Source organism: Talpa occidentalis, unplaced genomic scaffold (assembly GCF_014898055.3).
Source record: "Talpa occidentalis isolate TD23 unplaced genomic scaffold, MPIMG_talOcc4v2.1 talOcc4.3, whole genome shotgun sequence".
Lineage (NCBI taxonomy): Eukaryota > Metazoa > Chordata > Mammalia > Eulipotyphla > Talpidae > Talpa > Talpa occidentalis.
The window spans coordinates 224,810-240,736 of record NW_023603184.1 but is presented as its reverse complement, the minus strand read 5'-3'; the positions used below and the strand labels follow the sequence as shown (position 1 = coordinate 240,736).

Here is a 15,927-nt window from a genome sequence, read left to right as displayed (position 1 = left end):
AGATAACATACCAAATATGGTACTTAATGAGACAAGTGTGTTGCCCTCTTCATCACCCTCCTAAGGGCCTCTTTGATCTCCTTGTTCCTAAAACTATAGATAAAAGGATTTAACATGGGAATAATGATAACATAGAACACAGAGAGAAACCTATTCTGTTTTGTGGAGTGGCCGGAACTAGGATGCAAGTACACAGCGAGGGCTGTGCCATAGAAGAGAGTCACAACCGTCAGGTGGGAGGCACAGGTGTTAAAGGCCTTGGCACCACCTTTGATGGAAGATAATTTCAGGATGGAAGCTGCAATGAAACCATAGGATAATAAAACTATAACCATGGAACCTGCAGCAACAAAAAGAATGACGAGAAAAAGACTAATTTGACTGACAAAGGGATTAGAACAAGACAGACTAATTATTTCAGTTATGTTACAGAAAAAATTCTGGATGACATTGGGCCCACAGTAGTACATCTCAAAGCCAGTGACTACTTCAATTAAGCTACCAAGTAAACCACAACCAATAGCCCCAGCAACCATCTTCCAACAGAGCCCAGGAGCCATGATGGTTGAGTACTGGAGAGGTTTGCCAATGGCCACGTATCTGTCATAGGCCATGGCCGCCAAGAGGCAACACTCAGCCTGACCCATCCAGGAAGCCAAAAAACACTGACTGGCACAGGCAAAGAAGGAAATGACTTTTTTATCTTTGAAGAAGTCTGAAATCATCCTTGGGCTGATGGAAGAAGTGTAGCAGAGGTCTATAAATGACAGAAAACTGAGGAAAAAGTACATTGGTGTGTGCAGGTGGGAGTCTATCCTGATTAAGATGATGAGACCCAGGTTCCAGAATAATGTCACAAGGTAGATCACCAGGAAGACTGGAAAGAGACTAAACCGCAGCTCTTTATCTTCTGAGATTCCCAGAAGAACAAACATGGTCACAGATGTGAGGTTTCTATCCCCTGCCATGGACACACTTGGCATCACCTGCTGAGAAAAAGATGAAAGAAGAAATGGTTTGATTCTCAAAAAATAGGAAGAAGTACTCTTCATTTTTCTCCTCATGCAGCTGACTAAATATGCAACTAGGACTCATTAGTGCCAAGTGAATCTTGCCTCAAGCACCAGTCTTAAGTGGAAAATGGTATTGGATAATTATTCTCACTCTCCCTATGTAACAAGACAGAGTAGTTAGGCTGCATCAGTGCTTTATACACTAAAATATGAGTATTTCCCTTGTCCCTTACAAATTTACAATTACGTGGCAAAGGAAATTATACCAAATTAGGGTTACACTGTCCTGTAGCACAGGTGAAGCATGGTCACTTTAACTAGGCAGCACCACGTGAACCCTGTTCCTGGAGAACACAAATTCCTCATTAAATGTTACTACTAACATCATTAATTATTATCTACTTAGTTTGCATGAGTCAGGTTCTCCACTTCCATTTATTGTGGCTGCTTCTCACTGTGCCAGGGACCAGCAAGCACAGCCCATTGAACAGGCTGCCTTATACCTAGAAACCTCTTGCAGTAAATGCTATGTTCCTATTGTATTGGATTCATTTTAAAGGAAATGTGTATCATATAATACAATGTCACGTTTTTGATCAATCAATTAGACTATATATTTTCTACTGATTACCTCCTGGTAACAGAGGCAGCCATAACTAAATGTGTATGTGTGACCCATCACTACCCAATAACAATGTGGGGTGTATATTGTTTCATTATCCCATAAGAAATTTCACCTTGTTAAAATCTGGAAAGCTGGGTGGAAAAAAATTGTAAATATATTCACTCTCTTTGATGTTTTTTGAATGTTCATATTTCCCAAGAAACTGTGTAGAATTAATATTGACTAATGTAAATGTTCACTGGAGATTTCACTGCGTGGACCTAGCTAATAAAATACCCTCCCCAATTATTAAATTGCTAGGACATGTTGAATTCGGGAGTTTGGACAAGCACAACCTGAGTTTTTGATAAGTCAGTATGTTATGCAATAAAAACCAATGATGTCATATAAGAAAGGTAGGAAACCTTGTAGGAACAATACTACCTGTATCTTCATTAGGGACCTCTGGTATCTGTGAGCACGCATGCTAGGGTCTAGAGATTCTTTGGGTCTTTAGAATTGAGAATGAAGATATATTGAAATATTTCAAAAGACCAAAGATATTGTACATGAGCTTTGACTATCTTTTATGTAAGGACACTTTGTTTCTTGCTACTGAGAAATAAAGCCATGTATTTGAATGGAAATCAAGTTAATAGTATTGTTTAAAACATATTCCCTAAGGTTATAACAAATGAGAAGGGTCCTTGGAGTGGATGTCTGCAAGGCATAGACAAGCCTGCTTTGCCTATAGGAAATTCTCCCTCAAATTCAGTACATCATTGTTCAGCACACAATTATTAATGTTTGCAAAGTGTCCATTTTTACAGATACCATCTCATTTGATTCTAGATGACATATTATTTCTAGTTGATATATGGAAAACCAGAAAGTGGCAGAGTTCAGTATCAAATCCAAAAGAAAATGCAGAACTAGATACAAACATCAGCCCTCACCCCAGAGGAATACCTGACATTAATCTTGTCTCTGAGGTCAGGGAATTTGGATAAGGAGGAATGTTCTGTGGGAAACACCACTATGGCAGGAAGGGAGGGAGAGGGTAGTGATGAGAGACACAAGTGACGGAGTGTCATACTCCTTGCTCCCCACAGCTCCTGCTAGGAGGCTTACACAGCTGTGGAGACAGCACACAATCCTCTTACTTCTAAATCTTGCTCCTCACCTTGACCAAGATCCCTCAGGAATACACACTTCTTGCCAAGAATGGAAATAGCGTATTTCTTCCCTGAAAAATGTCCCAGGATAGACCTGGTTGACTCCAGAATGTGAGCTGTGAGCCATGAAACAGGTTGTTCACTAACAGCAAGAGAGATGCCCACAATTGCGGCGTCCTCTAATATTTATTATAGAAGGCATCAGAGTGAGGAAGAAAGACAATTAGATGGAGGGAGCTCTCCAGGCACCTGCTCTCTGGAGACATGTTCCATGGAGCTTTGGTCACAGCTAATCTTCCCCATTTTTGTGACATTACCTTTGGATCCTTTCTTCTGCATAATCATGGAATAATCTCATGGTTACAGATTTTGTTTTAACAACCTTCGGGGCATTAGAGCTGAAAATGTCTTAGGAATAGCCCCATATCATACATTTAATTTCCAGGGAAGTAAATTGAATGAGTGGAGCAAAGGAATTTGCCCAAGATGTCCAGCCACTTGGTAAAATTGCTAAATAGGAACAATTTAAATATGTGGACACTTTCTTGTCTATCACCCATTTCATTTAATATATATTGATACATCTATTTTATCAATACCCTGACTTGAACCAATAATCATAGTAGCCTTGATAAGCTATGAGGATTATTCCCTACTCATAAGAGGAAATTAAGGCAAGAAAGAAAATGCAAAAAAATATTAAGGCAGGATACAAACTGCCATGGTAACAATCACAGGCAATGGTGTCAGTGATCAGGTTGGATCTGACTCTTCCACTCACTGTTGTGTACCTGAACAAAGGAGCCCCTCCAAATCAAGTCATCACCTATACAATGGGCAGGTAGCCATAGTTACATCATAGAGTAGCCCTTTGTGGAGAGAATCCTGTGCGATAATGTCTGTAGTTATCAGAGTATGTATTACACAGGATGGTTTCTATTAACAGATGCTGTCATTCATGTATTTTGATGTTGTCCTTTCCATGTCATGCAGTATTCTTAATTCTTCATTTAACATCTGCTTGAGATCACGCCACCAACCTTTCTTTCTTGGTTCTTTTTGAAATGGAGCTCATCTACCTGCTGTGATTAGGGATCAGGTCAGTTTTAGACAAGGTCCCATTCTAGTCTTGTTCTGCTTCAGTCAAACTTAATCCTGCGGAGAAAGTTATGGATGGGCAAAGATTTCATATTTGTTTAACACTTGCTAACACATTAGTGCATATAGTACCCTGACAAGAAGTGGAGTTTAATGATAATTGAATATAATCTTTTGTATGAGAACAGTATGATATGTTTAACAAATATTATTGACTTAATATAGGTTGACATCATTGTTGACCTACAGGGATGCTGGATCCTCCTTTCAGGTGTTGCTGCCGCAGCTCACCCACCACCAGAGAACCCACAGTCCACACCACAAACCTCTCCCTTCCCTCTGTGTCCTCTTCCCTCTCCCTCCCCCACTACCTCTGGCTCCCCCATTCCACAGTCAGCTCTCAAGGTACCTGAGCATGTTCTGAAGACAATTTTAAAGATGTCTGCTAAAGTTCAGAATGGGATGCCCCAGCCAAGCAATGCAGAACATGTTTCAGCTCAGTGGGACTAATTTTGTTCCTCAAGTCACACTGTGACATTCTTAAGGTTTGTGGCTACATCAGGAAAACATGGCAGAGCTCACCATGCCCCAATGTTCTAGATGTGATATGGGGACATTACCTCACCTATTATAGTTACACAGACAAATTAAATCTTTGCAATGCTGTAGGGTAAAAGTTTCTATCAATACAAATATATTAAGGACAAAGTTCATAATCCATTTTCTAAAGAATTTTTTTTTTTTACATTTTCTGTAATTTTTTTCTGTCAGACCCTGAGTCTCATGGGACTCCCTTGTCTGGTGACTCTGATCCCAGGTCAGACTGAAGGCCCTGAGTCCTCTGGCGGCTCACATCTCGGGGACGTGTGTTACAGGTCTGAGACACAACATGGCATCATCCGTCATTTCTGAGCTCTGTTCAGTTTCTGAGACGCTTCCATGCCACATGTTCCAGACTGCTGTGTGGCCAGAATGTGATGACTTTGGCTTCTTTCAAACCTTAAAGAATTTCCTTAACTTTATTTTTTCACAATTCACTTCACAAGAAAAGACAAGGATAACATGGAGGAAAGACAATTATATAAAAAAAAAAAATCGGGACAAGTCTTTGTGCCTCTCTTCTCTACTCCTCCAAATACTCTTCCTTCTCCTCCTTATCTCTCTCTCTCTCTCTCTCTTTCTCAAGCACAACAAACTTACCCACAAACATACACACACACCTATATTTACTCACTGTTTTGAATTTGTTGGTATTCCTTTTATAAAGTATTTATTTTAAAATAATTGTTCTAAATTTAATCTTATAACTTTTTATTAATAAGGTTTAACATGGGGAAAATAATAACATAGAACCCCACAGAATCTTGTTCTGTTTCATGGAGTGGCCAGAAATAGCATGCATGTGCATAGAGAATACTGTGCCTCAAAGGAGAGTCAGAGCGGCCAGGTGGGAGGCACAGGTGTTGAAGGTCTTGGCGCTACCTCTATTGCAGGGTATTTTCTGTATGGAAACTTCAGTATCACCAGACTATAAAAGGACAGCAAACAAAGACCCAATCCATCATAAATACATGAAAAGAAAGAGAATCTTCTGACACATGGATGGATTGATGCTAGAAAGGTAATAACCTAGCATATGTCACAGATGAAATGCTGAATGATATTTGGTCCACAAAGGTGGGAGATGAAAACAAGAGACTGACTTAAAGTACTAATAAAATCAAGGAACTCTGCACATGAACACAAAACATGAGATATTTTTCTTTAATTAATTTGTTTATTTCTTAGTTATTTTGTTCCAGGGACTTGGCTTTAGGATAATTTAACATTCACTACCAAAAGTAAATTGCAACACCAGAGCTTTATGAACTAGAGTCCACAGAAAGAAGGTGGAGATAAAAAGGAAGGAAGGAAGGAAGGAAGGATTATGTCCACAAACCTGTGCTATTTGGTTAGTACATGGCTTTCACTCATCTTAATGCCATTCAAAATTTGTACTGACATGTCTTTAAAAATCTACTAGTTACTTGAAACAGAGGAGCTGCCCGCCAGAGACCACAGTCTGGCACAATACAAACGAAATAGAGCTAGGTAAACGTTGCTCTCTCTACTCCCATGACACCCACCAACTTGATTCGTCTATTAACATTATCACCTTGGCCACGACCACATACATCAGTGATTCACTGTCCCCAGGAATGTGCTGGAAATATCAATAATTTTCTCAGAATGATGCAATTAAGTAGGATTTTATTTATTCTCTTTGCCTATCTGTGTTTTTCACTCTTCTGCAGTGAACAACTATTACTCGGAAAAGGCACACAAACACTATTTTGATAGCTTTTCCAAGGGAAAATCAAGAAATTTCATGTAGATGGAAAAGAAAGAGAAACAAATTATACTTACGGATAGTGAATATAGCAGCTTAAGAATGACATGTTAATAAAGTTCATCCAATGTTTGACACTTTAACAGATTTAATCCCCCCCAAAATAAAAAAAAAAGGAAGGAGGGAGGGACAGAGGAAGGAAACAAGTGGTCAGAAGGAAAAGCCAAGATTCCACCTATGTGATAGATTTCAGAACATGATAACATCCCCATGTGTGATCACTAGTATGAACTTGAGTTCCTTCTACTTCCCTGAAGACGATTCCTTGTGCAATAAGCTGCAGAGCGGGGAGTAAGCGCTTTTTACTATTATGTCCCAATTGGGGTACACTTTCCAAATCTGCTTAATTTATCTCTTTTTAGCAACTTTCCAGGATTTCTTTTGACATATATGAAGTTGAATAATAAAAATGAATAATTACCAATTGCATAAGTTAACATTCATTAATTATTACCATATACCAGATTCTGGGCTAGTTTTCTTCATGCCTCATTTCAGTTAATTGTTTTGTCATTTTTGAGGAAGATTTGATTATTCTTCTCACTGTAGAACTGCAGAAAATATGTGTCTTTAGCTTGCTAAGGGCACTTATCTAAAAAGTATGTTAGAGATGAGCTCAATAATTACAGGTCTGATCATTAAAGAACAGATTCTTTTAACCACACCTTGTTTTTGTCTCTGCAATCCCACCTGCCAATGCTTCAAACCATCCACACAAAGATCAACTTGAATTGTTGCGACCTGGGGAGAAGATGGTGGACTCAATATGCCCAGGGTTCCACCTGAGATGGGGAAGTTATTTCTCACCAAGTGAATAATGTGAAGAAATTATATTCATGCAGGAGGAACTACATGAGTCCACATGGTATACACACTATTGTAACATGATAACATTCAGTCCATGAACACTTGTCTTGATAATAATCTATTATCTTAGTCAATTTCTATAAATTCTCTTGCTGGACTCTAAGTTTCTGTGGCACCCCCCAAGTCTGATGAATCTTCTGCTTCTTGGTCAAACTCAAGGCCCTAGAATCCTAGGAAGCTCAGATCTTCAGGGACTCATGTCCTGCCTCTGTAGACACACGGAGCAGGGAATATTTCTGAGTCTGAGTCTCCAGGAAGGTGCCTTGGCCATGACAGGTGCACCTGTGCTGTGATAATCACACCTTTGGATTCTCTCCAGCTCTGAGTCTTTCCCCAACCTTTAGTTTTAAATCGTCTTCTCCTCTCTCCAATCTCATTTTCACAATTCACTTCAAAATCTGACTCAAGAACAAGGTAGAGGAAACAGGTTTTTGGGCAATTCAAAAAAACCAATGCCTCTCTTTCTTCCTCCTCCATCATTCTCTTTCTCCTCAATCATCTCCAAATTAATAAGGTGTTCATATTCTCAATTTTAATTTTCAATATTTAATGAATACATTCTTTTACTCTCAATGGATATGTAAATAAATAAACTAAATAAAACAAATTCAGGGAAGCAGGAACACTTTGTATAACTTCCAAGATTTATTCCTTTCTCTACATACAAAATCTAGCAGGACCTCTGTCTCAAACACAAAGTTTATCCACATGAGTGTATTCATGGATATGGGCTTTTAGCTGCCCCTCATGTTGGAGGTAGTGCTCAGACATATCCATGACTGGAGACCACTAAGGATAACACCAGGAATAGAGAAGCAAGATTTTTACTTTTATCTGCCTGATGTGCTAATGAGTGATGAAAAGACACTAAAAGACACTTACCTATTCTTACTTCTGGTCTGTTAGGAATTGAAATACCACATTTAATTTTTTGTTTTGTTTTCCTACTTTTTGCTTTTTCTGTTCAGGTAACATACCAAATATTACTTTTAATGAGATAAATATGTTGTCCTCTTCATCACCCTCCTAAGGGCATCTTTGATATCCTTGTTCCTCAGACTATAGATAAGAGGGTTTAACATAGGGATAAAAATAACATAGAACATAGACAGAAATTTGTTCTGTTTCGTGGAGTGGCTGGAACTAGGATGCAAGTACACAGCGAGGCCTGTGCCATAGAAGAGAGTCACAACCGCCAGGTGGGAAGCACAGGTGTTGAAGGCCTTGGCACTACCTTTGACGGAGGATATTTTCAGGATGGAAGCTGCAATGAAACCATAAGATAACAAAATAATAACCAGAGAACCTACAACAACAAAAAGAATTATCAGAAAAAGACTAATTTGACTGATGAAGGGATTAGAACAAGACAAACTCATAATTTCAGTTATGTTACAGAAGAAATTCTGGATAACATTTGGCCCACAGTAGTACATCTCAAAGCAAGTGACTATTTCAATTAATGTTGAAAGGAAACCACACCCAAGGGCCCCAGCAACCATCTTCCAGCAGAGCCCAGGTGCCATGATGGTCGAGTACTGGAGAGGGTTGCCAATGGCCACGTATCTGTCATAGGCCATGGCAGCCAAGAGGCAACTCTCAGTCTGACCCATCCAGGAGGCTACAAAACACTGGGTGGCACAGGCAACAAAAGAAATCTTCTTTTTATCTTTGAAGAGGTCTGCAAGCATCCTTGGGCTGATGGAAGAAGTGTAGCAGATGTCTATAAATGACAGGGCACTGAGGAAAAAGTACATTGGTGTGTGCAGGTGGGAGTCAACCCTGATGAGGGTGATGAGACTCAGGTTGCAGAATAATGTCACAAGGTAGATGACCAGGAAGACTGGAAAGAGACTAAGCTGCAGCTCTTTATCTTTTGAGATTCCCAGGAGAACAAACATGGTCACAGAAGTGAGGTTTTTGTCCCCTCCAAAGGACCTGCTTGGCACCATCTGCTGAGAAAAGATGAAAGATGCAGTGGTTTCATTGGCAAAAAAAAAAATTCTCTTCATTTTTCTCTTTTCTGCAGATGACTATATACACAAACATGATTCATTAACATTGAGTGAATCTTGCCTCTTTGTATAACCTCCAATCTTAACTGAAAGATTAACTTGGATAAATGTTCTCACTCTCCCCACAGGATAAGACACAGTAATGAGTCATCATCGGTACTTTATTCACTAGAAAATACTAATTTCACATGTGTGTCTCAAATTTACAATTACATGGCAATGGGAATTACACCAAATTAGGATGACACTGTCCTATCTGCACAGGTGAAGAAGATCACTTTAACTAGGCAGCCCCATGTGACTCAGGGCTTAAAGAAGACCCTGCATTATGCAAAGCCTCAGTGTAAAATGAGGATGCCCAGTAGGTGCACATTAAAATCACCTTCAGAAGAAACGTTCATTTAATCTAGAACAAGGAAAGATTTAAAATTTGTAAGTACCTTTCCTTTTCACGAAGACTAGAAGACACAAGAATGATTAAATAGGAATTATGAAGAGTGATATTCAAGTAGTGGCTTGGAAATGGATGTGAATGGACCAAATTTGAACTCTAGGAAGCCGCCCAAGATGATAGATACTACAGATTTGAAAGAGCTTCATGCTCCCTTCCTTGAACCTACACCTTTGTCTTCCTTAAACAGATATTTATAACTTAAATATCTGGGAAGGTGATTCTGGCTCTTTATGGAGTCGGTGATACCTTTGAAAATCACTTGGAAACTCTGACCCTGCTCCCGGCGAAGACACCATCAGCCTCTGTGCATGTGTTACTGGATTCTCAGTCACCAAGGAGTCCACTGTCATCTCCAGGGGTAAGACTCATCCTACAAAAGACAGTCACTTGAGCTCATAAATGTTAGTGTGTGTAGACATTGAACATGGGAACTAGGAAATTGAGGCAGGGTCTGGATTTCTTTTATCCTTCACTGGAGTCATTACAGGAAAATGAAGACCTGCATCTCTGAGGCAAACACCATGAATTTAGCCCCAGGCAGAGAGTGTCTGCCTCAGGGGAAACAGTTGTCATTGTCTCCACATGGTTTTTTGAAAGTCCCATTTGATTCTAGAGGACATAATCTCGTAGTTCATAGTCTATGGAAAACCAGAATGCGGCAGAATTCAATATTATGTCCTTGAGAAATTATAGGTTAGGTTCAAACATAAGCCCTCACCCCAGAGTAATACCTGACATTAATCCTGTCTCTGAGTCAGGGAATTTGGATAAGGGGGAACATTCCATGGGAAGACACCACTGTGGAGGGGAGAGAAGGGAGGGAGAGGGAAGTGCTGAAGAACACAAGCGACCAAGTGTCACACTCCTTGCACCCTACAGCTCCTGCTAGGAGGTTTACATGGCTGTGGAGACAGCACACAGTCCTCTTATTTCTAAATCTTGTTCTCACCTTGACCAAGATCCCTCAGGAATACACTCTTTTTGCCAATGACGGAAATTGCATATTCCTTTCCTGAAAAATGTTCCAGGATGGACACCCTGTTGACTCCAGATGGGAGCTGTGAGCCATGAAACAGATTGTTCACTTACAGCAAGAGAAATGCCCACAAGTGGGGAGTCCCCTAATATTTATTATCACGTGCAGCAGAGCGAGGGGGAAAGACAATTAGGTGGAGGGAGCTCTCTAGGCACCTGCTCTCTGGGGTCATGTTGCCAAGGAGCTTTGGTCACAACTAATCTGCCCCATTTTTTCCAGTTTCCTTCTGGTCCTTTTTTCTCCATAGCGTTGGCATAATCTCATGGTTATAGGTTTTTTAACAAAATTGAAATAATTACAGCTGAAATGTCTTAGGGATTGTCCAATGTCATACATTTAATTTCCAGGTAAGTAAGTTGAAGCAGAGGAACTAAGGAATTGGCCCAGGTTGCCACAACTGCTTGCTAAATAACTTCATAACAATAAATGAGATATGTCGACACTCGTCTCCCAAGCACACATATTTTAAATATAGTAATACATGCATTTTATCATTTCCCTGACCTGAACTAATCATCATAGGAGCCCTATGAACAATACATGCAATATTCCCCATTCAAAAAAAGAAAATTGAGGCGAGAGATTGCTTAAAACTATTTTCGGACAGGATAATGACTGTCATGGTAATCAGTGGAATGGTGTCGGTCAATATGTTGGATCTGACTTTTTCCCTTCCTGGTTGTGTGACCTGCACAGATGAGCCCTCATGTCTCAGTTTATCACCTATAAAATGAACTGGCATCAAATACAGCATAGAGTCCCCCACATAGCAAGAGTCCTACTAGGTAATGTCTGTAAAGTACTTATCAGAGTGTTTGTTAAACAGGATGCCTTCTAGTAATAGACTCTGTCATTCATGTATTCTGATATTGATCATTCTAAATCATGCAGTATTACTAATTCTTCATTAAAACCTCTACTTGAGATCATGACACCAAACTTTCTTTCTTGGATCTTTTTGAAATGGAGCTCATCTACCTGCTGTAATATGGGATAGAGGCTAGTTTTAGACAAGGTCCCACTCTAGACTTGTTCTGCTTCAATCAATCTTATTCCCAGGGAAAAAGTCATGGATAGGACAATGACTTCATTATGTGATTTAACACTAACACCTAGTTATATAGACCTCCCTGACAAGAACTGGAGTTTAAACTTTAATTGAATGTATTCATTTGTATGAGAATAAATAGTTTGATTTTTTAACAACTTTATTGAGTTAATATTGGTTGACATCACTGTTTGAACTACAAGGGTGCTGGATCCTCCCTTCAGGTGTTGCTGCCACAGCTCACTCACCACCAGAGAACCCATAGTCCACACCATAGAAGCCTGTGCCCTCCCCACTGTATCCTCTTTCCTCTCCCTCCCCTACTACCTCTGGCTCCCCCATTCCACAGTCAGCTCTCAAGGTACCTGAACATGTTCTTAAGGTAATTCTAAAGATGTCCACTAAAGGTTAGAATAGAATGACCTGGCCAAGCAATGAAGAACATGTTTCAGGTCATTAGGAGCTAATTTTGTTCCACAAGTGACGCTTGTGACATTCAAAAGATTTGTGGCTACATTGGGAAAACATGGCAGAGCTCACTATGCCCCAATGTTCTAGATGTGATATGGGGACAGTACCTCACCTATCATATTTACATGGCTATAGAAAAATTAAACCTTTGCAATGGTATAGGGTAAAATGTTCTATCAATACAAATATATTAAGGAAAGTTCATAAACCATTTTCTAAAGTTTTTTTTTTACATTTTCTGTGAATTTTTGTGGGCCCCTGAGTCTCATAGGACTCCCTGGTCTGGTGACTCTGATCCCTGGTCAGACTGAAGACTCTGAGTCCTGTGGGGGTTCATATCTCGGGGACATGGTTTACACTTCCTTAGACACAACATGGCGTCACCAGTCATTTCTGAGCTCTGTTCTGCTTCTGGGAAGCTTCCATGTAATGTGTTCCAGACTGATATGTGGCCAGAAGGTGATGATTTGGCTTCTTTCAAACCTCAGAGAATTTCCTTAACCTTTTTTTCTCAATTCACTTCACAAGGAGAGACATGGAATAACATGGAAGAAAAACAGTTATTTCAAAATAATTGGGACCAGTCTTTGTGCCTCTCCTCTCTACTCCTCCAAATATTCTTCCTCCTTCTCCTTACCCCACTCTCTGTCTCTCTGTCTCTCTGTCTCTCTGTCTTTCTCTTTCACACAAACACACACACACATACACATACAAACTTACCCACAAATACTTTACACACCCACATTTACTCAATATATTGAATTTGTTGGTATTCCTTTTCCTTAAGTATTTATGTTAAAATAATTGTTTTCATGTTTAATCATACATAAGTTTATTGATAAGGTTTAACATGGGGAAAATAATAACATAGAACACCACAGAACCTTGTTCTGTTTGGTGGAGTAGCCAGAACTAGGATGCATGTGCATAGAGAGTACTGTGCCGCAAAGGAGAGTCACAGCCACCTGGTGGGAGGCACAGGTGTTGAAGGTCTTGGCGCTACCTCTGATGCAGGGTATTTTCAGTAGGGAAACTTCAATATCACCAGACTATAAAAGGGCAGCAAACAAAGACCCAACCCATCAAAAATACATGTAAAGAAAGAGAATCTTCTGGCACATGGATGGATTGATGCTAGAAAGGTAATAGCCTAGCGTATGTCACAGATGAAAATAATAAATGATATTTGGTCCACAAAGGTGGGAGATGAAAACAAGAGACTGACTTAAATTTCTGATAAAATCAAGGAACTCTGCACATGAACACAAAACATGAGATATTTTTCTTTAATTGATTTGTTTATTTCTTAGTTATTTTGTTCCAGGGACTTGGCTTTAGGATAATTTAACATTCACTACCAAAAGTAAATTGCAACACCAGAGCTTTGAGAACTAGAGTCCACAGAAAGAAGGTGGAGATAAAAAGGAAGGAAGGAAGGAAGGGCTATGTCCACAAACCTGTGCTATTTGGTTGGTACACGGCTTTCACTCATCTTAATGCCATTCAAAATTTGTACTGACATGTCTTTAAAAATCTACTCGTTTCTTGAAACAGAGGAACTGCCCACCAGAGCCCACAGTCTGGCACGGTACAAACTAAATAAAGCTAGGTAAACGTTGCTCTCTCTACTCCCATGACACCCACCAACTTGATTCGTCTATAAACATTATCACCTTGGCCACGACGACATCTGTGCATTCACTGTCCCCAGGAATGTGCTGGAAATATCAATAACTTTCTCAGAATGATGCAATTATGTAGGATTTTATTTATCCTCTTTGTCTATATGTGTTTTTCACTCTTCTGCAGTGAATAGCTATTACTTAGAAAAGGCACACAAACACTATTTTGATAGCTTTTCCAAGGGAAAATCAAGAAATTTCATGCAGATGGAAAAGAAAGAGAAACAAATTATACTTACGGGTAGTGAATATAGCAGCTTAAGAATGACATGTTAATAAAGCCCATCCAATGTTTGACACTTTAACAGATTTAATCCCCCCCCAAAATAAAAAAAAAAGGAAAGAGGGAGGGACAGAGGAAGGAAACAAGTGGTCAGAAGGAAAAGCCAAGATTCCACCTATGTGATAGATTTCAGAACATGATAACATCCCCATGTGTGATCACTAGTATGAACTTGAGTTCCTTCTACTTCCCTGAAGACGATTCCTTGTGCAATAAGCTGCAGAGGGGGGAGTAAGCGCTTTTTACTATTATGTCTCAATTGGCGTACACTTTCCAAATCTGCTTAATTTATCTCTTTTTAGCAACTTTCCAGGATTTCTTTTGACATATATGAAGTTGAATAATAAAAATGAATAATTACCAATTGCATAAGTTAACATTCATTAATTATTACCATATACCAGATTCTGGGCTATTTTTCTTCATGCCTCATTTCAGTTAACTGTTTTCTCAATTTGAGGAAGATTTGATTATTCTTCTCACTGTAGAACTGCAGAAAATATGTGTCTTTAGCTTGCTAAGGGCACTTATCTAAAAAGTATGTTAGAGATGAGCTCAATAATTACAGGTCTGATCATTAAAGAACAGATTCTTTTAACCACACCTAGTTTTCATCTCTGCAATCCCACCTGCCAATGCTTCAAACCATCCACACAAAGATCAACTTGAATTGTTGTGAACTGGGGAGAAGATGGTGGACTCAATATGCCCAGGGTTCCACCTGAGATGGGAAGTTATTTCTTACCAGGTGAATAATGTAAAGAAATTATATTCATGCAGGAGGAACTACATAAGTCCACATGGTATACACACTATTGTAACATGATAACACCTAGTCCATGAACACTTGTCTCAATAATAAACTATTATCTTAGTCAATTTCTATAAATTCTCTTGCTGGACTCTAAGTTTCTGTGGCACCCCCCAAGTCTGATGAATCTTCTGCTTCTTGGTCAAACTCAAGGCCCTAGAATCCTAGGAAGCTCAGATCTTCAGGGACTCATGTCCTGCCTCTGTAGACACATGTAGCAGGGAATATTTCTGAGTCTGAGTCTCCAGGAAGGTGCCTTGGCCATGACAGGTGCACCTGTGCTGTGATAATCACACCTTTGGATTCTCTCCAGCTCTGAGTCTTTCCCCAACCTTTAGTTTTAAATGGTCTTCTCCTCTCTCCAATCTCATTTTCACAATTCACTTCAAAATCTGACTCAAGAACAAAGTAGAGGAAACAGGTTTTTGGGCAATTCAAAAAAACCAATGCCTCTCTTTCTTCCTCCTCCATCATTCTCTTTCTCCTCACTCATCTCCAAATTAATAAGGTGTTCATGTTCTCAATTTAATTTTCAATATTTAATAAATACATTCTTTTACTCTCAATTGATATGTAAATAAATAAACTAAATAAAACAAATTCAGGGAAGCAGGAACACTTTGTATAACTTCCAAGATTTTTTCCGTTCTCTACATACAAAATCTAGCAGGACCTCTGTCTCAAACACAAAGTTTATCCACATGAGTGTAATCATAGATATGGGCTTTCAGCTGCCCCCCATGTTGGATGTAGCGCTCAGACATATCCATGACTGGAGACCACTAAGGACAACACCAGGAATAGAGAAGCAAGATTTTTACTTTTATCTGCCTGATGTACTAATGATTAACAAAAAGACACTAAAAGACACTTACCTATTCTCACTTCTCGTCTGTTAGGAATAGAAATACCACATTTAATTTTTTGTTTGTTTTCCTACATTTTGCTTTTTCTGTTCAGGTAACATACCAGATATTACTT

The 15,927-nt window shown here is 39.3% G+C and overlaps 2 protein-coding genes across 2 annotated transcripts; both read right to left on the bottom strand.

The window, feature by feature from the left end:
• Positions 1-23: 23 nt before the first annotated feature.
• On the bottom strand, positions 24-983 carry LOC119254174 (olfactory receptor 1440-like). Its single transcript, XM_037521295.1, has one exon. The coding sequence runs from the start codon at positions 981-983 to the stop codon at positions 24-26; it is 960 nt and encodes a 319-aa protein (XP_037377192.1).
• Positions 984-8,135: 7,152 nt separating this feature from the next.
• LOC119254173 (olfactory receptor 5AN1-like) lies at positions 8,136-9,098 on the bottom strand. The gene has a single exon (XM_037521294.1). It carries the CDS (start codon positions 9,096-9,098, stop codon positions 8,136-8,138), a length of 963 nt encoding a protein of 320 aa, XP_037377191.1.
• Positions 9,099-15,927: the final 6,829 nt, after the last annotated feature.